Source organism: Prosopis cineraria, unplaced genomic scaffold (assembly GCF_029017545.1).
Source record: "Prosopis cineraria cultivar Desert tree isolate PC_DT_omini unplaced genomic scaffold, ASM2901754v1 PC14, whole genome shotgun sequence".
In the NCBI taxonomy this organism is placed as follows: domain Eukaryota; kingdom Viridiplantae; phylum Streptophyta; class Magnoliopsida; order Fabales; family Fabaceae; genus Prosopis; species Prosopis cineraria.
This window is the reverse complement of record NW_026555345.1, coordinates 2497392-2522468: the sequence shown is the minus strand read 5'-3', so window position 1 is coordinate 2522468 and position 25077 is coordinate 2497392. Positions and strand designations below refer to the sequence as shown.

Sequence of the window (25077 nt, the reverse complement as noted above, 5' to 3'; positions counted from 1 at the left end):
AACAAACTCAATAAATTTTTATGCAATTATCTCTTTAGCTTCAATTATACTTGAAGCATTTGTTAAAAATAAATTAATTATAATTATATTAAATAAATTTATAGAACTTGACTAGACCAAGTGGTCTAAATATCTAATCATCTATTTAATCCAATCCAAAAAAATTACGTAATTTTTATTTTTTTAAAATTTTAAATGATTAATATTTATAAGGATCAAATATAATAAGATTATTTTAAATTGAACTGAATCAAATAGGAAGACTTTTGTATAGACTTAACACTAACTATAAAAATAGTTTTGATTTGTTTTTAAAAGAAAATCAAAAAAAGAGAAGGAGAGGAAACAATCAGAGTCTCTGTAAGACTGTATCAAAAGCTGTTTTTTTTCCTTGGGAGTTACCCCAACACTTATAACAGGGTTTAGGTCCTTTCAGGACAATTACTCAATTGCACTTTACCGGTGTCATATATTCTTATTCTTATTATCAACACCACCTTATTAATTTGGGTAAAAGGAAAACGAGCCCACGAGTAAAAAGCAAACACAACATACCCACCTCTTCTCTCTCTGTCTCAACTCCAAACACTCCATCGTTTCTCTTTCTTCTTCTTCTTCTTCCTCTAAAGTCTAAACCCACAAAAACTTTCCTTCTTCCTCAGCATTTGTTCAAGACCCCAAACCATAAATTCCCACCATACACGCCTTTTTTATTTGTTTTATGTTTTCTGTGAGTTCTGTTTCAGAGCTTAAACCTCCAAACCTCGTGCCATGTCCTCCACCACTCCAATGGCGAATCAGCCACCTCCCCAGATGCAGCTGAGCCAGCAGACATACCCGACTCGTTCTCCTCACGGGTCTGTGGGGCCCGTGATCGCTGTTCTGGCCGTCATCACGGTTCTGGGAGTCATAGCAGGAATGATAGGCAGGCTCTGTTCGGGTCGCCGGGTCATGGGCGTGGGAGAGTACGACATGGAAAGCTGGGTGGAGACCAAATGCTCGTCCTGCGTCGACGGTAGAATCCCCTCTCCCCCTCCACGGCGGCCCTCGCAGCCAGCGGCGGAAGATGTCGGGACGCCGGAGGAGGAGGCGGCGGTGCAAGAGGCAAGAGAAGATGAAGAACAAGAAGCGCAGGCAGAAACAGCAGGTGGGCCACAGTCATAGAAGAGGCGAAGTAGGAATATATATATATATATATATATATAAGAGCATTGTATGATTCACGAATTGGTATGTTGGGTGAATGAATGTAGTTTGTGTTTGAAGTGTGAACATACAGAAATCGAATCGAAATGGAAAAGGGAATGGGTTTAACAAATGACAAATGTAATGGCTGCCATTATGAGCTGCCCTTGGGTGCCTGTCCTCTGTCTGCTTCCCTTTCCAACGTTCCATGTTACCCTTCTCAGCTTTTTTTCATGCCTTTTTCTCTTGCTCATTTTTCATTAGCCTTATTTATTTGACACTTTCAACATATTAAGACTTGTATGTTTTAATAACATATATTTTTATTGTTAAGAACTATGGTTCAATCCGCAAGAATTTGGATATTAACTTATAAAATGTTTCGGTGAGGGTCTTGCTAATAGAAGATCTGTAAATACTTGTATAACTTTAAGTACAAGGGCATGTTCAAGTCCAGCAGCTCTAGAGTTTAGGCCCAACTCATTTAAAATTTTGACTTTGATTAACAAAATGTACTTTATTTTATTAATATTTAATGAAAATTAGAATAAAAAATTTGTGATAAAAAAATTAATAACATGCTTTACATAAAAAGATAAAATAATCATTTTCTCTTGATTTGATAAATAAGAAAGTAGGGAATGCAATACAATTTTTTTCTTCCAGACTTTGGGGCAATCCAACTTTAATCCAAACAAGGCTTTGTACTATCTGATATCTTAACCTCATTTATTTTGCAATATGTCTTATATTAATTAGAGGAAAATGCAAGTTATTTTACAGTGGTGGGACCTGTTAGTTTGTCCTCATGTCAAAACCAATAAGTCATTTACTTAACATAATGTTAAGAGGGTTTGTTATGAATTTAAAAGTTGAGGAGATAAATTGTACAACAAATGAGTTTAGAATATTTAGTACTATTCAACCCATAATTTAGTAGGTAAATTACCTTTTAACCCTCTTTACTTCAATTTAATTTTGAAAGAATCATATTCAAGGACTTCTTAAGAGAATTATTCACAAACAATAATTAATATAAAATTATTTCTTATTAAAAAAGTAATAATAACTTGTTTTTTCTTAAATAGTATCTTATTATTGATCTTTATTTATAAATAATCTCTTTAAGAAGTTCTTGAATGCAGATTTTTCTTTTATTTTTGGAAAAACAAAATTTTTACTCCTTATAATTTTATCAGATTTTATTTTTAGTCTCTGTAATTTTTTTCAAATTTTTTAGTTCTTATAATTTTAAAAATATTGGATAATTTTTATTTTTTAAGTCCCTATAACTTTTATTTTTTTAGTGATTGGAAATATTAAAAAAAATTAAAAAATTAAAAGTAAAACTATCTAACCATAAAAGCCACATGATCTAATGTCGATGCATATCCCCCAACATTATTATTGACATTCAATTGCAACATCACTGAATTAATTTATTAATTAATTATTTAATAAAAGGTCACGGTAAAATGGTGTCAGGCACGATAATAAATTCACGTCAAAACACATGAGGTGTCTTCCAGCTAGAGGCGGATCAACAAAAATTATATGGTGTTCAAATTATTGTTAGAAAGCCAACGAGCAAATAAATTTACATATCTATTTGCTTTTCTGGCTATAAGTTATCATCCAATCTCCAACAAGAAGGTTCCTCATCTTCTTGATATTAGCATAGAGAAGGTGGTCCTGAGTGAAATCAAAATCATACAATGATACAATATCAAACATCTATGTACCTGCACGCAAGTTCTTGAACGATCCAGGATCTTCTTTTTTATTAAATAAAAAATCTATATGTTGTCACGGTTGTGGGTTGGCCCCTCGCTTTGCTTTTCTTTCTTCTCAGTACAATATATTCTCTTTGGATCTATGATAGCATATCTAGCAAGATTTTTTAATTCTTAATATAAGATATACGGAGTTATTTATTATCATTTTTAAATTTTATCTCTATTATAAAATTATTTTTTAAACACATCATATTCTGTGTATATCTCCTCCATTTTTTACAGGGGTAAAGTTGGGAAAATTTTTCATTTAAAGACATTTAATAATTTAACTATCGTTTCTTGGATTGGAGGGAGTAATTAAGTAATCACTATTAATTAACCATAGTTGACCATTGTTATTAGGAAACTAATAAAACTTAAAGGGAAAATTAGGTATAGGTTTTATGGAAATATGGAATAGACTTCTTTATAAATAAGTCTTGCAAATTTTAAAAATCATGGCTAGATCTCTTAAGATCTAAGTGCAATTTTAAATTAGGATAAAAAGATAATATTGTCCATATGTATTATGGTTAACTATCAGATATGTAAAGTTATAGTTACAAAATATTAAAATAATAAGTGTAAATTATTGATGAATAATTAATATTAAACTTTATTAGTAATGTGTGATTGGTTTAACTATTAGATATGCAAAATTATAATTGTAAAATATTGAAGTGATATTTATAAATTATTAATCTAGTAATTGTATATAAAAGGTATTAAATTTGTAATGCATGATTATTTTCATTATTGGACATATAAAGTTACAATTGTAAAATATTAAAATGATATTTATAAATTAATAATGAAGAAGTTGTAAATTATTTGATTGATGTAGTGTATTTTTAATAAGGTCGTTATTGCTTTCTTGTACTCTAATTTCAAATTATACTTCAATCCTAATGAACCTGGCTATAGTTTCTCAATTTCACAAAATTTATTTGCATGTGTTTTATGGGGGGACTTCGACGTGGTTTTTCCAAGCTTAAATTATCATGAACTCCACAAAAATCATTTACTTTCACATGACCCAAGCAACACTTTTTATAGGTTTAGAGGAAAAAAAATCTTAAAGATTTTTTTACAAGAGCATTGGACATTCTTTTATTTTAAAAAGAGTAACATTAGAAGCGTTAAAAGTGGAGTAATGGCGCCCTTTCTAACTTTTGACCAACGACCTTGATATGGCAAAGACTCCTTTTATTTGCTCTCATCACTACAGCTTTTTGTGAGCCTCTTCACAACCCTAGAAGTAGAAGTAGAAACTTGACCTCGCCTTAGACTTGGGTTATGTTTGACCTAGCAATCATTCCAACTCACTTGAACGGATTCCACGGAAATTAGATTTAGTTCCATGATGGGTTAATCAGAGAGACCAAATCAGCCTGGAAGTTTTTGGGTAAGCAAAGGTAGGTGCCACGTCAGTGCGAGGGGGCTTCAGTATTGACCACAAGTTCGAGTGTTTACCCAGAAAAAGCTCCGCATGCCTTGAAGATTCTAGAAAATGTAGGAAAGCAAAGACCCAACCATTAAGCCCTTCGCGAAGAAGATTCGTTTGTAGGGGTGAATGCAACAATTCTGTAGTCTCAAAGGAAGAAGCCACTGATGTGAAGAAAGGAGGAGGACAAAAAATCCAGAAGGTGAAGAGGAAGGTAAACAAGGCACGAGTTAGTTGATAGTGAGGCAAAAAATGATCAAGAGATGTGGTGAGCTCCTATCTCAAATATTTTCCCTTGTTTAGGGCATATTTTCTTGGTTTGAATTTGAGAGCACAACTTCTAGGTGTGAGACACCGAGAGCGAGACGACATGACAACCTCTGACTTCATTCCTTCTCTCGATTTGTTGCTGCCACTTGACTTACCACATCAAAAATTTCTAGTCCTCTGTTAATCAAACGTTGGTCAGAGGTTAAAAAAGAGTGATATTGTTTCATTTTTAATACTTTTAGAGTAACATTGCTTTCCCTAAAAGATAAGGAGACTAAGTGCTCTTTTGTTTTTAAATTACTGTGACAATAATTTCCCAGTTGCAACTAACAAGCCATGCATCTTCTAAATATCATGGACCTATCAACTTATGAGTTTGAGCCACGTTTAGTAATCTGCTCGTTATCCAGTTCAAATGAAGAATCGTTCAAGCCCAATATTTTTTGGCCCTTCAATTCCGATTACACTAATTTCCATTCAACAACTGTCCCCCTTTTTTTTTTTGGCTGTGGACACTAGACAGTTTTTTTCCTATTAAGTATTAATTCCTCATGAAAAATATAATTTAGTTTTAATATGTGACCATATAAATGAATTATTTTTGGATTTTATAGATAATATTATTCAATATCTAACTTTGTAATATTATTAGTTAAAATTTTCAGAAAATTTTTCCCAATGACTAAAAGTGTTGTGGATTATAGATATTAGTTAGTTGATCCATACAATTCAAATGGCCATTTTTGAGATATATTTTATTTCTTTTAACAGGTTCCTCATATACGTGCGCGCGCGCGTGTTTCCATGAAAAGTTAATGACAGCCATTTAAAAACGACCGAAACTCTTCAATCGTAATAATATATTTTGCATATAAAAGATCTATCCTAATTAATTTAATTACTTAAGTGTAAAAAGGTATAGGGAGTTGCACTATTTGTGGGCGGTCACCAATGTCGTTCATCTTCTTTTTTGGCCAACATATAATATAGTTTATACTAAATGCATGTGCCCACTCTAAGTATAATTGATAGTTGAAAAAGTATACGGACACTTTTATATACAAGTGCGGATTCACACACACACACACACGCCACTGAAAGAAATTCAACGAAAAGATAGGGCAAAAAGATACACAAAGAGGAGGGCACTGATCCGAGAGGATATGAAGCATCCATTGGCTCTTTGGTGCATACTTGTTGTATAAAGTAGAATCACTTTGAATAGTGAGAAGCATAAGTTATATGATATGGACACCAGTATATTCTCATCCTGTCATAAATGAGATATGATCATGTTCCTTTGCGTGAAAACATATATGAAAAGAGCAGTGAATACAGTAAAGCACTATTTTATCTAGTTTTGCCAACTAAAAATGCATGTCCAAGAATCCAATAAGAGAAGAAGCTTGGAAGGATTTCTATACATACATGACAAAAGGTGGAATCACATTGTTGCAAATATTTTTATCTCACGTGATTCCAATTTATCTCCCTCACCTCCCCACTCACAGCCACATTATAAATTTGTTAATAGACACTTGATTCAATTAGTAAAAGAATTGTACTGACTTAGTTTGAGAGCTCAAGTTTGAGATTTGGGAATATAACATCGGTGGTGATCCTAATTTGATCTTAATTTAATTATACATAAATAATGGTAGATACTGGATACCGGTAATACATATCATGGTTTTGTTTAAAATTGCTTGGATCTTATCATAACTAAAATGAAATGGAAAGATGGAATGGGCTATTAGGGATGAATGAAAGGCTTAATTCCACTTTGGGATCCAAGTGGCGCCTCTACACAACAGTCATGCCCACTCAAGTCCAGTTCATGTTTATATTTATATATTCGTTCATAATATATTTGTGCCCCACACTCTCATTTGGCCTCTTCTGTACCTTCCACAATTATCTCGACAAACAAACAAAGTCAACAGAGTTAAATTATTTCCACGTGAAAATGCCACAATTACATGTCTCTTTCTCAAACTAATGTACGGTACTCATCTATTGTAATTGAAAAAAAAAAAAACAAGAGGTGATATTTTACGACCTAAAAGATACAACCTTACTCTAAGTGGCCTTTCTAATGGGGTGATTTTAATTACTTCATTTTTTATGTAATATAGGATATTTCTCCAAGATGTTGGTCTAAAACGTAGAATATTTTGTAATTTTAAAAAAAGTATTTTTTTATACCTATGTGGTTGATATGGGATGAATGATTATACATAAAAAATTATGAGTGTTAGTTGTAGACAAAGATACAATTAATTAAAAAATATGTCGACTTTTATGATATTTTAAAAATTAAATTTTCTTAAAATGTGTATGTTGGAAGTGTCCTGTATTGCAAATAAGAGGGAGTATATTTTAATTTTAATTTTGAAGAAGTGCAAAGTGAAAGAATATATTAATCATAAAGAATTGTTATTAATATAAAACCTACATAAAATGATTAAAAAAACTCACGTGAATTCAAGATGTGCGAGACATCTGACTTCTGGTTCTGGGGATGAAGAATCTAAGGCCAGTTTGTCAACTTCTCGTAAATAGCAAAGCACCTTATGCCCGGTTACAATCGTGTCATTTATGCATTCATAATGATTAACCAGCGCAGTCAGTTTTTTAATAAAAAATCACGTATTCTGAATCAAATTGCGTTTTCTTTTTTTAATTTTATTTCTTCTCGATCTAAAACAATTCAGAATCCTATCATTTCACAGTTTGCTTTAGCTTCCCATCCCATCAAACAACGAAAGGTGATTAAAATGTCAACATGGTTAAAGTTGAATTGTAATTATGAATCACTAGTGGTCAAATGCGAATTAGGTGAATCATTATTTAGCAGGGATCAAACTAGCAATGCTAGTGAGAGTTTATTCAAGTACTATTGCGGGCATTTAATTTTAATTAAGGATTAAAAAATTTTAAAATATTAATACATTTAAAAATAATTTTAGATAAAGAAAAAGGCAATAATACTCCTCTTTTTTTTTTTTAAAACACTTGCAATGGATAGTGTTTCATTAAATGTGAATGAATATTTATTAATTAATGAATAACTATTTATTAAAACATAATTTGTATATGTTCCTTTTCACAATCAAGTTTTTTAAAATTTTTAAACTTGTGTATTAATAAATGACTTCTTAAAAGAACTTAATTATGAAAAAAGATAAGTATAAATTATGTTTTAATATGTAGTCATTTATTAATTAGCAAATATTCATTCACATTTAACAAAAAATATCTACTAGATGACAAGTTTTTTTTAAAGTAGGGGTATTATTGTCTTTTTTATATAAAATTATTTTCAAATCAATCTCTTAATTATGCATTGATATTTTAATTTTTTATACTTATTAATATTATTTTTTTTATGGTCCTGAATGATACTTTTCCTTGAAAATAAGAATAAATGTTTTGGCTTTGTCAACCAAAAATAGTAAAGTTTAATAAAAAATAAAATTATAAAAATTAAATAAAACGTCAAAAGTAGTATATAACTTCCACCTTTTTCTTCCACGACTCAACAACCAAGGCAGGAAGGCAACTTACAAGTTAACCCAAAAAGATATTATTATTAATTTTTTCTTGTTTATTTATTTACTTCAGGGGAGAAAGAAGTGGGGCGTTGCTTCATCAAGTTGATAACTTGGAGGCGTTTGACTTGAAATTGGGTAATGGCTATGTTAGGAACTGAAGAGCGAGAAGTTTAGGCGCCATAACTTATCACTTATCAGGGAGAGAGGGGAGGGAGATCCTGAAGGCCTTTGCTTTTTTTAATTATTTTAGCTATAAATTTGAATATCTGTGTCTGTTTCCCTCTATTCTGACTCTGAGAGGAGCTCAGAGAAGAGTCTAGAACCTCCAACCTGTATATTTATACCTGTTTACCGACGAGACTCTACTTGTGACGCTCTTTCTCGCTTTCGTTTACTGAACTGAGAATCACAACGCAAATGGGGAGACCAAGGTGCTTCTTGGACATTAGCATAGGAGATGAACTTGAAGGGAGGATTGTGGTTGAGCTTTACAACGATGTCGCTCCCAAAACTGCTGAAAATTTCAGGGCTCTCTGTACTGGTGAAAAGGGCATTGGTCCCAACACTGGGGTGCCCCTCCATTTCAAGGTCCCCCTCTCTGTTTCTTTTTCTTTTCCTCTTTCTGTATTATTCCTTAGTCGTTTCGGGTCACCGATTGGCTGATATGTCATTTTTGGACTGGGCAGTATCAATTTTTAGTGCTGTTCATGCTGTGATTCTTGTCTAAATTTGGGAATTCTTTGTTCTATGACTGCTTGAATGGGATGGGTCTGATTTTCTTCGACTAACGGGGTTGCCGTGTGCAGATTTAAGAAGGATGTTTGGGGAATGAATATGGCTTATGGTTCTTTATGAATGATATCTTTTTAGTTTATCAGATTTTTTTTCAATTCGTTTTTTATGTGGACACGGAGGCTCCAATGGGGAGCCTGTTTTTGAGAGTATTTGGTATCTGGAAACTCTGGACTTTGCAGTAATCGAAGGATTGTAGATCACTCTCATTGCTTTTGGTCGATGATTGGGGAAAAGGCGGTTGTGCCCTTTATCATTTTGACTGTGAATGTCTGTTTTAGCCTTTTAGGTTTATTGGTTCTGTATCTATACAAATTTCATTTGGCAGTTATCAATAAAGTGGATTTTTATGGCCATTATCTTAGACAAGGGGTCTTTAAAGGCATTAAATTCCTTCATATAGAAATGTTCTCTTTTTCTTTTTTCGAGTGAAACACATTTGGATCTACTTTCTCTTTAATAATGGTCATCAAACATGAACACAAGTAGTTTTTGGCCCAAAAAAACATAAGCACAAGTAGCTAATTATTGGACAGCGTCTATTCTTAGTTCAGTGCATCAATGATTGCATATAACAAGCTGAAAGTGAATTGAAGAACTGTGTCTTTGGATGTAACACAGTACACTATGTGGCCTCTGCTTTGTGCTAGCTTATGACTATGAGGCAGTCCTATCGGCTCTAGTAGTATGGTGCTCATCTGTACTTTGTATAGCATGCGTTGTATTAGTTTTATACTTGATATGCTAGGATGTCATGATAACTGATATACATTTCTTCTATTTTATCTGTCTCTTAAGGGGAACTGGTATGTGAATGCAGGACAGCAGGATCAAAATCTTTCATGTAGCATGAGATATAATATTTCATATTTAAAATTGTTACGTGCAATGTAAATACTAAGCTCAACTATTGGACTCATATTGTATTCTGATGTGGTTCTAGGGATCTTGCTTTCATCGTGTTATTAAAGGCTTTATGATCCAAGGAGGAGATATATCTGCTGGAGATGGCACCGGAGGAGAGTCTATTTATGGGCTGAAGTTTGAAGATGAGAATTTTGAGTTGAAGCATGAAAGGAAAGGGATGCTATCTATGGCCAATGCGGGTCCTGACACAAATGGGTCTCAGTTTTTTATCACCACAACCCGAACTTCGCATCTTGATGGCAAGCATGTTGTATTTGGGAAGGTAGTCAAAGGAATGGGAGTGGTCCGTTCAATTGAGCATGTGACAACCGGTGACAATGACTGCCCCACTCTAGCTGTTAAAATCGTGGATTGTGGAGAAATCCCTCAAGGAGCAGACGATGGAATAACTAACTTTTTCAAAGATGGTGATACTTACCCTGACTGGCCAGCAGACCTTGATGAGAGCCCTAGTGAACTTCAATGGTGGATGAGTGCGGTAGACTCCATCAAAACTTTTGGTAACGAGTACTACAAGGTATAAGAGCTTTATTTAGTCAATCTCGCATGCTTATCATTTATCTTTTTTTGGCTGTGGGAAGAATGGTCCAAAAGTTTTCATGAGTACTATTACTGGTGAGACACGACAATTGCACCTATCAAAGCAGCTAGAAACAAATGCAATATTTTTTGGGGCCTGTTAATGGTTATTCTGTGCTGATGCTAATATTTCTCTTTGGCTCCCTGGTGAAGTACTTATTTTTTAAAATGTTTTTATCTGATAGAAACAAGACTATAAAATGGCTCTCAGGAAGTATCGGAAGGCTTTACGCTACCTGGATATTTGCTGGGAGAAGGAAGGGATTGATGAAGGTATGCTGAATTTTATTAGCAATTATTTTGCTTGATTGCACAGTAACTTTGCTACAAATTCAAAAACCTGACTTCTTTGCATATGACAATGTGTTTATGACTTTTTGTGCCTTTTCAGAGTTGAGTTTAAGTTTGAGAAAAACGAAGTCTCAGGTTTTTACAAATAGCTCTGTAAGTGGAAACCTACTTTGCTTTTGCACTGTGATGCAGTTAAAAATTACACCATTTCTACGATTACAGTTATCCATTAAACTCTGTTGAATCCTGTTCACTAATCTGACTGATCTTGCTCTCTCCCAAGTGCTTCTCTTTTACTGAGGTATTCTGTTTCTGCTATTTTACATTTTAGGCTTGTAAACTAAAATTGGGGGATCTCAAAGGAGCATTGCTAGATACAGAATTTGCCATGCGTGATGGAGACAACAATGTCAAGGCTTTGTTCCGTCAAGGACAGGCACGTATCTCAATTGAAGAACTCTTAGAATTTACTGAGGGATCAAGAGAGTTTCAGACATTGGAGAAAACCATTAAACTTTGAAAAGAAATAAATAAGTTGACTCAACACTAACTCTCAATCCAAACTACAATGACATCGTTCAATTCATGTAATTAACCCCACCTAATGTGATTGGGTTGTAAGATTCAAACTCAAGATTATTGATTTAGATCAACCCCCTTATTAGTTTGGTTGATTTTAATAAGGAATAATTACTTTAAAGTCCTACTCAAAACAATTAACTAATATTAGGTCCATTAACAACAGAGTTTAGGAGATGATTAACTAATCTCAGTCTCCTAAACTCAGTTGTTAATGGACCTGAGATTAGTTAATTGTTTTGAGTAAAACTTGTATGTAATTGTAGTTTGGTTGTAAGATTAAGACTGATATAACCTTCATTCTTATTCTACTCAATGTATGTCTTCTTTCTAGTTTTTACTGACACTTGACCCCAATGTTCAGAAGTTAAGTACCAATTTCTGTCTTCCTGACGGTATGTACAAGTCTTCTAATGATTGCGTTGCTTCCATTTGAGCAGGCGTACATGGCACTCAATGACATTGATGCTGCAGTTGAAAGCTTGAAGAAGGCATTGGTTTTGGAGCCAAATGACGGTAAGCTATGATTTTAGTTCCAAGTCTTCGTCATAAACTTTGGTATTCCTGATTCAACCTGGAATATGCAACAATATGCAACAAAAGTAAACTGGGCCTCAATCTAAAATTTTGTGAGTTGAGTAATCCGAAGTCTCTAAAAGGCCATTTTAATGTCTGGTGATTTTCAGCTGGAATCAAAAAGGAACTTGCTGCTGCCAGGAAGAAGGTGAGTCATGGGCATATCTATCTAAATAAGATCGCTTTTTCATGCATCAAACACTTGTGGATGGTCTAACTGATTGTACTTTTAACCTTAACAGATTGCTGATAGGCGTGATCAGGAGAAAAAGGCATATAGCAAGATGTTTCAATAACATTTCTGGTATGTTTCAACAAGATTTTTGATATCTTTTGTTGTTCTTGTTATTATAGGATATCGTACTACACTGTCATCGTGTTCCTTTTTTGAGGTTACAATGGCTGCAATTTCCGATGAATCAGCCATAGATTGATTTTTGATTTGTTCTCTAATGGGTTATGTTTCCTTGACAGCGGGAGGGACGCAAACAAATCACCACAGCGAATACAAATGTGAAAGATTGGAAGTAGACAAACGAAATGGTTGTGTTATAAATGATCGAATTTTCAGCCAAAGATTTTTTGCATTGTTTTACAGGGAACTCTTAAGCCTCTAGAAATATTTTTTGTATTCCTCTTGGAAACAGTGGTGATTTTATCTGGTGGACCACATATTGTAATGCTTATGATTTTGGTAAGTTTATATATTTATCTCTCATTGATATCATCTTATCTTACGCCAATACTATCTCTCTCTCTCTTTTTTTAATATATATGGGTTTAATTAGTATCTTGTTTTGCCAATTTCACTTTCTGTGTGGTTTTTAGTTTGTCAAAAATGTATTTGTTAAAAGTTTATTTAATAAAAGTCAGTGTAATAAAAGTTAATTGTTAAAATAAAATTTATGTTTGTATATATTTTTTTTAAAAGTTAGTTTGATAAATTAAAAGTTGTTTAGATTGATGATGATTTATGTTTTTGAAGTGTATTTTTAAACATGTAATAATTAAAAAAGATATTGATTTATAATAATTGATAATTTTTTATTATATAAGTATAATATATTAGAAATGCTTAAAAATGTAAAAAAAAAATCTAAAATAACATTTAAACTCATTTTTAAGAAGTTATTTTATTCACATGAAAAAAATACTCAACATCTAACATCTCAAAATGTTAAAAAATAGATTTAAAATGTGAAATGTGAAGAATCTAAATGCACCCTTAATATTTCAAATGAGTTCTCAATCTGATTTTTGACCTTTTATTTTTCCTCATTCTTAAAATTTCAAGTGAAAAATTATGATAAAAGTTATTTCAAAATTTAATTAGAAAATTCAAAAGAAAATTTTAATAATTTTATGAGAAATATAATAAAAAATTAACGAGATAGTTAAATTTTTTAGGATCTATTTGTTTTCTTTTCATTTTTTATTTTTAAAAATTATTTTGTAATACATTTTTTAAAATAAAAAAATAAAATTCGCATGGTTATATTAATCAAAAATAATTTGAAATTAAAAATAGATTAATAATACTAATTATAAATAGTAAATGATGGTAATTAATAATAAAAATTGAGTAATGTAACTATAATTTTTAATAATTAAATATAATATACTTTAAAAATAAAAAATAAAAAAACAATTTAAAATTGTTTCAATTTTTTTATTTTTAAAAATTAGAAATAAAAATAATTTTAAAAATAATTATCTAAACAAGTTTTTAAATTTTTTTCAAAAAAAATAATTTTTAAAAACAGAAAATAAATAAGTCCTTAGTTTCTTAACTTTGTTTTAATTAGTGATTGGTCTTTAAAATTTTATAACTGTGCATGATTAATTCTTATGTTTATTTTTGCAAATTGGAAGGATTACTTGTGTATAATTATAAAATTTTAAGGATTAAATTATAAAATACTAAATTTTAGACATTAAATTAATAATTAAGATAAATTTAAAATATGGAAATTATCAAATTATCAGGATGGAGTTAATAACACGCCATTGAGCAGTCATCATTACGTCGTCTGTCGACTAAACATGTGAAGTATGAAAGATCTGAAAAGTTAGACGTAATTTGCAACCAATACGGCGCACTAGTTCATTTTCCATCGATCTGTTAAACCTGCACTATTGTACCTTGACACTGTTAACTTTTCTGTTCATTTTTCGAACCACGTTCAACCCTATGAGGTCAAACTTGACCAATTTTTAATGTATAATAGTGAGAAATTATGTTTACTACTTCAACAAATCCATTGCATCTAATTACAGTCAACGACACAAGATTTGTTTTCCTTTTAAGCTAGTTAATCATACGTCAAAACTAATTTTTCTCTCACTTTTCCACGGTTTTATTGTCAAACTCTACAATCATCAAAGACAAGAAAACGTGATTGTTCACAGAATAAAAAGATAGGAGAATTACATTTAGTCCTCTTTTAAAAAAATTAATCACAAATAAGGATAAGCAAGTTTTATTGAAGAAAAAACAATTCATATTTTTATTTTAATGAAAATCCATTGTGCATTGACTTTATTTGTGATTAATTTTTTTGAAGGGACTGCATGTGACTTTTTCAAAATATAATAACGAGTATTTATCATATGCAAAATAAATTTAAACATGCAGAATTAAAAACTCCTCGAATGTCTTAATAAAATTTTAAAAGTCCTCTCTATTTTTTTTCTTTGTTTTTTTTTCAACCATGCCCTCGGATATAAGGAAAGAAGTGTGAAAAATGCATTATGCATGTTTTTTAAATTTTTATTTATAAATTTCTTTTAATATATTTCGTCAAGAGAAAAAACCCTTAAAATTCATTAGCTCTTTTAAAAATTTATAATCTTTTAATTTTTTTATATTAAATATACATACTTTAATTATGTTTTTTTTTTCTCATGAGTAGTACTTAATGGAGGTAAAATGATAAATTTGAAATAAAAAGTTAATGACATGACCATCACTTATTAATAGTCCTTAATTGAGGTAAAATGTATTTTCTCTCTCCCTTTTTTTATATTTAAGATCGGAAGGAGTGTATATATTCATCACTCAAAAAAAAAAAAATTGAGAGCCAGGAAAATATTGTAAGGTCAAGGAGGGTGTGCAAAAGAAAAGTGGGATGCTTGAAATATGGGGGGAAAACATAGAGAACATACCTACCCACCTTAACGCGAAATTAAAGAGGGTTCGTTTGGCCATTTTGCACCTCCAAATCAAACTTCATGCCCCGCGTTTCCCCATCTTCTCTATTACTATATATATATATATACACACCACACACTCCAACCCCAACCACATCAAGCAAATCATACTTCAGAACGCTTCTACCTTAGCTTGTACTGATCAAATTAATGCCTCAATAATCTTTTGACAGTACAATTAAGAGCCACCATGACTCCCAAGTTTGCACATTCCCTCACTGTTGTGGTTCTTCTGGGTTCTATTTTTGGAGCGAGTGTGGCCAACAAGGACTGGTTCTCTGGTTTTAACTACACAGACTGGTGGTCCAGATTCGGGCATCAGAAACCCAACCAGACTCAACCTAAGTCCAACACAATCCTTGTTGGTGGCTCTCAGAATTGGCGCTTCGGCTTTAACTACACCGACTGGGCTATCAAAAATGGCCCTTTCTACCTCAACGACACTCTTGGTGAGCCAGCTCTCCTTCTCTTTTTCTGTACATGTATACGTGAACAACCAAGCATGGCCTCGTTTTGTTCACTGTACGTGCTCGTATATGAATATATGCTCACATGCTTGTGTATATGTTGGAATTCAGTGTTCAAGTACGATGCTCCGAACGCCACCACGCATCCACACAGTGTTTACATGTTTTCGAACTTTCGGAGCTTCTTGAAGTGTGATCTGAAAAGGGCAAAGATGCTGGCGAATGCAACACAAGGCGTGGGAGAGGGATTCAAGATTGTGTTGAAGAGGTGGCAACCTTACTACTTTGCTTGTGGAGAGAGAAATGGCTTTCACTGCACAAATGGTGGTATGAAGTTCGCTGTCATGCCCATGCTTCGCTCCTTCTTCCCTTGGCCTTGATGATTCTACAATATTATTGCAGCAGAACCACTTCTGTGTTATAGTTTTTTTATTTTCTCTGATATACATGTTATACAAAATGAAAACAGGTTTCATTTTTCGTAGTTGTTTTTCTACATATTGTGATGCATTTGAGAAAATACTGCTAAAAGATATGCAGACTGAATAAATGTAAAAGTTGCTTGTTTCGTCTTGACCAGCAGAATTAGGTGTTCTGATTGCGGTGTTAATCGTAATATTTTTATCAGATGTCATGACTCATGACCTTCTTCAGACATTCGTACGTGGTGTGGTTTCGTTTTGTGTTGATCGTTAGTTGAGATCTACATTTTCAACACTTTTGGAAGACTATGTTAAGACCCTTGCTGCTTGAAACGATGTGAACTGTAATATATTAATATTTCCTTTTGCTCAAGATATTGATAGTTTCGAGATTTTATAAAAAAAAGATTTATTTTGTTGATATTTTATAAAAGTAAAAACTATCTTACATTTGGTTACACTAATAAAATGATGATTATTAATTACTTATTTTTAAATTTTATAATATCTTCCTCAATTTCTGTTTTATAAAAATAATTTATTATTCTATTATTTTAAATTTTTATGATATTTTTGCATATCCTACCTTTTTAAAACATTATCTCTCATCTACCATATTACTTAAGGTATCTTCTTAAAGTAATTAAAAATCTGCTTTTTTTTCAACTTTGATTATTTTTAACAGTTTAAACAAAAATTATAAAAACTGATAAAATAATTTTTTAAAAAAATAAGTATTTTTTTATAAAATAAGTTGAAACAAACCCCCCAATCAAATATGACTCGATTAGATATACATATATGAAGGATACCTTTTAAAAAAAAAATTAATAGAAGAACTTTTCTTATATTCGTTCCTCATACTGCATTGAGATATCCCACCCTAATTTACAATAGTTCATATAGGGCTCCTACATTTTGTTCTCTGTTTCATATTGACATTTTAATTAACTAGCATATCTTCTACATTCAAAATATTTTTAGAAGATAGAATCTCTATATTGATGAGTCTAAGAATGGATCATGAGATAATGGGTCTCAGTATGCATTATGGCCTGTATAAATAATAGATTAAGACTTTAATTAAGACTGAGCCTAAAACAAATTTATTGATCTATTAGAACATAAAAGTTGACTGAGTGATGCTCATTGTCATCGACGCTGCTTCGCAAGACACACCTCATCATTTATAATCCCAAAATTGAAGATTGGCTGCACTATAAATTGCCACCCCATTTACCTATCTCCTCACAAAGAAGATGATCACCAGATGAGTGTATAATATTTTAGTATATTGATTAATAACTTACAAAATTCGAATGCCCATACTAATCATCTATGCAAATAATGGAAACCGAAGCAATCTTAAAGCTCGATCAATAATTGAAAAAATTAGTTGACACATAATTTATGCTAATCATAAAAAATTAAAGTAGAAGTTATAAAATTCAACAAGAATTTAATGAGGGAAATAAAAAAATTACATATAGGTCCAGTGGAACTTATCTATTTACAAAAAAAATTCACAAAATTCATAAATTACAACCAACTCTTTTGGGATCATAATGTAATTTAAAATTCAGGTGCAAAGACAATAATAAATATCTTAAAAATATATTATATCAATAATTTATAACTATTACTTTAATTTTTTATAATTGTAACTTTACATATACAATAATTAAATTATTCATGTGTTACAAGTTTACTATTAGTTGTATATAACTACCTAATATGTAATTTATCACTATTACTTTAATCTTTTACAACCATAACTTTTTACGTCTAATAAGTAATGACAATATTATTTTAGTACTCTGGTTTTAAATTACACTCAAATTTTATGAGAGGTTTCTAAATTTTACAAAATTTATTTCTATTCAAATATGTTACACGAGACAGTATGTAATTTATCCTAAAAAAACCGAGTTGTCAAAAAAGATTACCATCCACCAAATTTGGCAAAGTTTTATAACTGAAAAGAAAAAAAAATTATTATAGGAAGATAAAAGGCCTATATATATATATATATATATATATATTTCGGGGTAAAATAATGCGACATTAAGCTGTCATCATGTCATCACGACTCGATTGAATCATTGATCGTACGTGTAAACGCTCTTTCGCGTCATGAGTATGAAAATATCAATTCCAAGTCAGAGACGTCCAATTTGGCGCCCACATTATCCCACTAGCCACCTTCCATCAATCAGGTACGTTCGCAACACGCATATTATATAACTTTCTTTTCTTTCAAACTTCAAGCCCTCTCTTTTATAAAATTTAAGCATTTTTATTACAGCATCGTATATACTCACACACTGCTTCTCTATAGCCAACAACACAAACTGAGCCTATACATCCTTTTAATAGTAATTCAACATATATGACTTTTTTTATTTTGTCTAGTTGAAATAAATGTTCCTGAGACTTGGTCATTAACGCTCACAGTCAGGCCAATACCCATTTTTGTTTGGAAATCAGGGTTTTATTTATTCTGGGCATGAAAAATGAAAGGAAGTGGAAGACTCTCTCTCTGTTTTTTTTTTAATGTGCAATACCATAGAAAACCGTGCAAAGAGGAAAGAAAAAAAAATCAAGTCATGTTAAGATCGATAAGTTTTTTGCATCCTAGTAGTGGATATATAATTGAATTTTATAATATCTAAGTTGTTGCAAGATGCTTGGTGGGTAAGTAATTTGACACATCTATTTGCTTCTTCAAACATATGGTGGAATGTGATCGTCTAATTTTTCAAGGTATAATCCTTAATTTTCTTGATAGTTTTTAAGAAGGGATAACTTTCAGAGAAATTGTAATAAATGAGTAATAAAGCTTTCATGGAGTCAAAATAAATATTGATTTTAGTGAATTTAACATTCCAACCAAAATTAAGACCTTCCAATGCATACATGAATTCTATTATTATATTAGGATGATATAGATTGGTATTTAAAATATTTAAAAAATTTCATAATTCAATTTCCTTTATTATTTATCACAGGTGATGCATATCTCCACAAGTAGCAATTTTAATAATGCTAACTTGAATTGTCAATGTAAAGTCTAACTCACCTTAGTTCCTGAAGACATCATTTAACTTCATATCTGACATTTTCTTTGATTAAGTGATTAATTCTTGACCCAAAATTCAAATTGTTAATTATTTATTGGGTGTAAGAAAATGTAATATTTTTATATATCTTGAGTATTTTCTTTAGAAAAGACCTCCTTACATTTAGCTTTCCAATGTTCCAGCAAGCGTATGAGTAAAAAGCCTCTGCAAGAAAGTGGAAGACTTTGAGGTGTCACTTTGAAAAAACAAAAGAAACAGGTGCATCCATAGATATTCCACTCTTCTGCTTCAAACCCTAGCTAACTACCCACCCACGCACGCTATAAACAAAGTTAAAGAAGTTTCATTTGGCCATTTGAACCATGCACCTAAAATTCAAACTTCATGCCTGCCCCCTCCTCTATATATATATATATATACCCCTATACGTTGTAACCAAACCACATAAGCAAATCATACCTCACACATAACCTTCCATCTAGCTTGTACTGATCATCAAAGCATCGATCTTTTGACACAAATAGGAGGAGCACCATGGCTTCCAAGTTTGCACACTCACTCACTGTTCTTGTCCTGATCGCTTCAATGTTTGGAGTAAGCGCGGCCAACAAGGACTGGTTCTCTGGTTTTAACTACACAGACTGGTGGTCCCGATATCAGAAACCAAACAAGACTCAACCTCAGTCCAACACAATCGCGGTGGGTGGCTCAGAGAATTGGCACTTCGGCTTTAACTACTCTGACTGGGCTTTCAAAAATGGCCCTTTCTACCTCAACGACGCTCTCGGTGAGCTAGCTCCTCGTCTTTTTCTATACATCTTCACGTGAACAACCAAGTGTGGTCTCATTTTGTTCACTGTACGTGCTTGTATATGTAGAAATGCTCACATGTTTGCGTATATGTTGAATTCAGTGTTCAAGTACGATGCTCCGAACGCCACCACACATCCGCACAGTGTATACATGTTTTCAAACTTTTGGAGCTTCTTGAAGTGTGATCTGAAAAGGGCAAAGATGCTGGCGAATGTAACACAAGGCGTGGGAGAGGGATTCAAGGTTGTGTTGAAGAGGTGGCAACCTTACTACTTTGCTTGTGGAGAGAGAAATGGCTTTCACTGCACAAATGGTGGCATGAGTTTCGCTGTCATGCCCATGCCTCGCTCCTTCTTCCCTTTGCCTTGATATAAGAAAAAATGCAGCATTATATATATATGGTTCTGGTTTATTTTCTGTTAAATGAAAGCATATATAGGATAAATAAATGATTTGGTTTATTTTTATTTATTTAACAAATATCCCTGGATTCCATGCTACCATGAAAGTTTAGTTTTGAGCTATCTATCATGCCAATTTTATTTGTGAACTTTTTTATATTATAAACTGTTTGCATATGTTGAAAACCCTCTGTTTTCGGCTTTAGAGTATTGAAAACAAGGGAGGGGATACATTAGGCCCAATCTAGAAGAGATCAATGCGGGCGGCTCCGATTACCCAATGGGCATTGGGGCTAACAAAATTGATCCTTCATGCTTCTCAACTTTCTAGCACTCCTCAATACTTCCTTCCTCACACATGTGCGCACTAGTATATCAGCACTCGAGTTAATTTCACGCTTATTAAAATATATTAGCTATAATTTTAAATTTATAAAAAAATATGTAACTTTTCAATTTACCTTTATTTATAATTAACAACTATAATAAATTTCTATTTAAGAATTTAAACTATAATAAATAAACAATGGATAAATTGGAAAAAAATATTAATTACTGTAACTTATATCAAAAATTAAAAAGGGCTTTTGTCTTATGTTAAAGCAACAAGAGAGTAGTCCAAGTTTTTATACATATTTTTCTACAGTAGGAACTACTGTACCTTTCAGGCGTTTTGTATTTCATTTCAGAAATGATTCAACCTATAAATTTATATTTTGTTTATCAAGGTTTTTTATGTATATCTCTTTTAATGAGTTTTATTTTTTTTTACATGTTCAATTATTTATCAATAATACATTTTTGGAATACAATAAAGTGACAGTTGGGGTTTGTTTGATTTTGTTACCAAGTTTACTTTTCTAAAAAATATTTTATAAATTAATTTTTATGAAACAATTTTAGAATTAAAAAATTATTTTAAATCATATTTTTGAAAAATGTCTTCCACCATCAATCAGTAGGCCACTTTTTACTTATCATCATTGGCCATTTCTGCCTTCTTTTGCGCTACTATTATTATTATCAGCCAGCACCAACGATGACCATTAAGCACATTCGGCTATCACTGCTTACAAACTACCACCATCGATTGGTAGATGGTGATAATAGGTGGTGATGATTGATTGATTAGTGGCAATGATGATGGCAGACAATGATAAGTCAATAGTGGCTAAGGGTGATGACTGGTGATAATTAATAGTCATGGTGATGATGGGTAGTAGCTAATAGTGATAGTTAATAATATCAGATAATATTAGTGCCAAATTGTGACTGCTAGTTGGGATCAACGATAATCACTAGTGATGATTGATGATAAAGCCTAGTGGTGGCATGTGACAAGCTAACAATGAGTAGCCACAATATGGGATTAGTGAAAAAGACTCTAATTGGTCAAATATAGTTAAAACGAAGAAAACAAAAATAATTTTACGATGTTTCTATTTTCTTGTTTTTAAAAACAAAAAATGAGAATAGTTGTAAAAATATTTTTGTACAAAACACTCATCCAAACAATTTCTTTTTCCTAAAAAAACACATTACATAACTCTCAGAAATAAAACCCAGGTTTGATATCAAATCAAGGATACTGTGTTGAGATACCAACCATAGAGTAAAGACAAGTACTCCCTTGGATGGTTGCGTTAGGATGATACAGACACATCCAAGAATCAAGCGTGGTTCACATATCGATTATATCAAATCTTCCGTCCTCTCACAATCTTGTTTTCCAATACTTTCAAGGTACCAAATCTTTGTAAAGCTCCCAGTTGGTGGCCTATCACACTGTCTTTATAAACATATTGATGGTTGGAAAGAGTTGCTAGTACAGTGCGTCTTATGCATATTTGGTGGCCTATCTATTCACCTTTCTGATGCATCAATTCATATTAATCCCCAAGCATAATATCATGTTATCATGTTATTAGCTGCCAAATATCCGAAGCCTCACCATTTAGCTTCACTTTAAAGAGGGTATCTTTGATTTCTTCCTCCTCCTCACAAAATATGTCCTACTCGGCTGAAGCCACCTGCATGTTTATTTCAATCAAATTTCCCTTAGTAAAAAAACCATTATTTAGCATGCAGGGTGTCAATGGCCTTGTAGTTTAATAATATTTAAACTCCTTATAAGTGAGAGATTGGGAGTTTAATCTTACTTATAACCTCAAATTGTTAAGTGTAATGTCTTACATGATATTATCAACACATACCACACATAAACATGCTATTGTGGAAATAAGCTTTTGTTTAATCCTCTTTTGGCTACTATAATAAAAAAGGCTAAACATTTATAGATAAAAATATTTGAAACTCGGATCCCATTTTAAAATCAGCTCAAACAATATATTTTATATTCTTGGAGGGAAAATAAAATAATCATTTCCTTCACAAAGACTTGTAAACAATCTAACATGCAAGTAAACATGATAGATTATCTAGTTAACTCAATCATTTTATTATCAAAAAAGGTTACATATGAATATTTCAATGCTCCTTACCCTCTTCTAGCTCAAAGAGGTTCCAAGCAATGACAATCTACACATTTAGACATTAACCTATCAAATCCAACTCTAACATAAGCGCTTCTTAACTTAATTTAGCTGACCTAAAGCCATAATACTTTCTTTATCATAACTAAAATCAAAACAACATTCCATTTACTCTATTTAACTTCCATTAAGTTAAATAATATCAATTATGATTTTCCATAAGTTCAAAACTCTCATTTCAAGGATAGGGTTCGTCCAACATTAAAGCCCCAACCTTAAAACTCTAAAAAACCATAAATTTTAGGTATAGAAACTTAAATCAGCTTCTAATGGCTCCATATAAGCCAAGGGTTCAAGCCAAACCTTCCTCTAACTTGAAAACCATCATCATATTCACAAAACCAAAAGAAATTCACGTAGAAAGACAAGGAGGAAGATATGAAGCTTAGCTAGAAGATTAGATGTCCAAAGCCATGGATTAAAATCCTAACAAACCCACAACCCTTCTTCGTCACTCCTCTTTCTCTTCCCTTCCTTTCCTTTTGTTTTCAAATGCTGATTGCATTTGATTTAATGAAATTTGGCCTCGTCCATCACCACAACAGATCACTTATCAACCCTACCTCCAAATTTTAAGCCTCCATTAAGGCTTGGTCTGCCCAATTACCATCTTGGCTTATTTTAAAGCTGTTCAAGTAATCCAATAGGTTTATTAATTAGTAATCCAAAACATAGTTAACTTTAATAAATTCACTAATTTTACTAAATTATCTTTAATTAGCTTATAAATTGATTTGTATTAAAAATTCAGGATGTTACGTTAATATTTGCTCCTCTCTAATTCTTAAGAAGAGCGGAGTAAACGTTGCAGTACTAGAAGGCAAAAAGTTGTACAACAATTGCAATATAGCTAATTAAAAATCTTAAACGTGATTAGTGATTTACATAATGAAGACAAATTGACAATTATTGTGGAGCAAAGCCAGAGTCGGGATGCATATGTGAGTGAAAAAATCAGTGGGCACACAATGAATAAACAACGGAGGGCATGGACATGGGAGAGTTTCATCAAAGGCAAGTAAGTTGAAAAGGACAGGGAGATAAGCAAGTGGAGAATGGAAACAAAATACGAGTTATGATGTAAGGGAGTGAGACTTGTGTTCTCAGGACTTGAACATCACAAATAGCCCTCTCAATGTGGGCACATGCAATAGTGCTCCACACTTTGGGACATTAATTAGTAATTATCGCTCCCTTTCCTACTCCCAATAATGACGACCACCTCCAATTGTTAATTTTGGAGAAAATGACACTTGCAAGACTAGAAATAATATTAAATAAAAGGATCTCAAATTTTGAAAATTACCGTCTAAAACCTATTTTAAAAATGTATACTCCCTCCATTTAAAAATATAAGACAGTTTTTGAGAAATTGAATGTTCACAAATATAAGGCATTTTTAGTCTTTTGATATGTAATTATTATTTTTTTTCAAAAGTATCCCTATTAATAATAATTTTATATTTTTTATAGAGTGTTTAATAAGAATAAATATGATAAGATAAGGTTAGTTGAAAAGTATATAATAATTTTATTAGAAGTAAAATTTAATTAAAAATACATTATATTTTTAAATGAAGAGAATACATGTATTCATTATATTTTTCATGGCGGTTTTCGAATTTCATTATAAGCGTCATAATTGAGATTCAATTGTTACTCTCAAATTTACAAGTCAATTTTAGGGGTGGGTGGCTGAAAATCCACACCTAAAATAGACTTGTGGATATCGAAATGGCAGTTGCACATGATTTGTGAACCTCAGTTGTTTCAACTTTTAATTTTTTTTATTTTGAAAAAACTTGTTTGAAATTTTCAATTCCACATTTCAAATTCACTTAGAGTGAGGTACTATAACACTTGTAAATATTTTTTAAAAAAATTATATGGATCTTCAGCCCCTAACCCTAAAATATCGACTACTGATTTTGAGGATGACAATTGTGAATCTCTTCTGTAATACTTGTAAGCTTTGTATGAAATTTTCAGCCCCACCTTCTGAAATTGACGTACACAAGTGTATGATTGGCGGTGGTGATTTTTTTTTTTTTTTGGGTTATCACAAGTTGCATGGAATGACAAATATTTTATTTTATTTTTTAAATACCAGGGCCTTTAATTTGATAATAATTAATTTCTAAAATGCAAAGACTATGGTCC

General features: G+C 31.9%; 4 protein-coding genes across 4 annotated transcripts; all 4 read left to right on the top strand.

The window, feature by feature from the left end:
* The first annotated feature begins 519 nt into the window (after window positions 1–519).
* On the top strand, window positions 520–1470 carry LOC129293163 (uncharacterized). The gene has a single exon (XM_054930962.1). The coding sequence runs from the start codon at window positions 772–774 to the stop codon at window positions 1162–1164; it is 393 nt and encodes a 130-aa protein (XP_054786937.1). The 5' UTR covers window positions 520–771; the 3' UTR covers window positions 1165–1470.
* A 6855-nt stretch (window positions 1471–8325) lies between these two features.
* Window positions 8326–12699, top strand: LOC129293161 (peptidyl-prolyl cis-trans isomerase CYP40-like). Its single transcript, XM_054930961.1, has 9 exons — window positions 8326–8816; window positions 9964–10464; window positions 10712–10799; window positions 10918–10970; window positions 11149–11253; window positions 11837–11912; window positions 12083–12120; window positions 12215–12276; window positions 12447–12699. Exons 1-8 carry the CDS (start codon window positions 8646–8648, stop codon window positions 12266–12268), a joined length of 1086 nt encoding a protein of 361 aa, XP_054786936.1. The 5' UTR covers window positions 8326–8645; the 3' UTR covers window positions 12269–12276; window positions 12447–12699.
* A 2564-nt stretch (window positions 12700–15263) lies between these two features.
* Window positions 15264–16308, top strand: LOC129294004 (uncharacterized). The gene is made up of 2 exons (XM_054932177.1): window positions 15264–15631; window positions 15761–16308. Exons 1-2 carry the CDS (start codon window positions 15373–15375, stop codon window positions 16027–16029), a joined length of 528 nt encoding a protein of 175 aa, XP_054788152.1. The 5' UTR covers window positions 15264–15372; the 3' UTR covers window positions 16030–16308.
* A 3256-nt stretch (window positions 16309–19564) lies between these two features.
* On the top strand, window positions 19565–20551 carry LOC129293874 (uncharacterized). Its single transcript, XM_054931994.1, has 2 exons — window positions 19565–19938; window positions 20065–20551. The coding sequence occupies exons 1-2, from the start codon at window positions 19686–19688 to the stop codon at window positions 20331–20333; spliced, it is 522 nt and encodes a 173-aa protein (XP_054787969.1). The 5' UTR covers window positions 19565–19685; the 3' UTR covers window positions 20334–20551.
* Window positions 20552–25077: the final 4526 nt, after the last annotated feature.

Bases quoted from the DNA above. Each gene is read 5' to 3' on its own strand.
- LOC129294004 (XM_054932177.1), top strand. From the start codon at position 15,373: ATGACTCCCAAGTTTGCACATTCCCTCACTGTTGTGGTTCTTCTGGGT. The intron at 15,632-15,760 runs GTGAGCCAGCTC...GTTGGAATTCAG, and splicing joins CTACCTCAACGACACTCTTG to TGTTCAAGTACGATGCTCCG.
- LOC129293874 (XM_054931994.1), top strand. From the start codon at position 19,686: ATGGCTTCCAAGTTTGCACACTCACTCACTGTTCTTGTCCTGATCGCT. The intron at 19,939-20,064 runs GTGAGCTAGCTC...TGTTGAATTCAG, and splicing joins CTACCTCAACGACGCTCTCG to TGTTCAAGTACGATGCTCCG.
- LOC129293163 (XM_054930962.1), top strand. From the start codon at position 772: ATGTCCTCCACCACTCCAATGGCGAATCAGCCACCTCCCCAGATGCAG.
- LOC129293161 (XM_054930961.1), top strand. From the start codon at position 8,646: ATGGGGAGACCAAGGTGCTTCTTGGACATTAGCATAGGAGATGAACTT. The intron at 10,971-11,148 runs GTAAGTGGAAAC...TTTACATTTTAG, and splicing joins AGGTTTTTACAAATAGCTCT to GCTTGTAAACTAAAATTGGG. The intron at 11,913-12,082 runs GTAAGCTATGAT...GGTGATTTTCAG, and splicing joins GGTTTTGGAGCCAAATGACG to CTGGAATCAAAAAGGAACTT.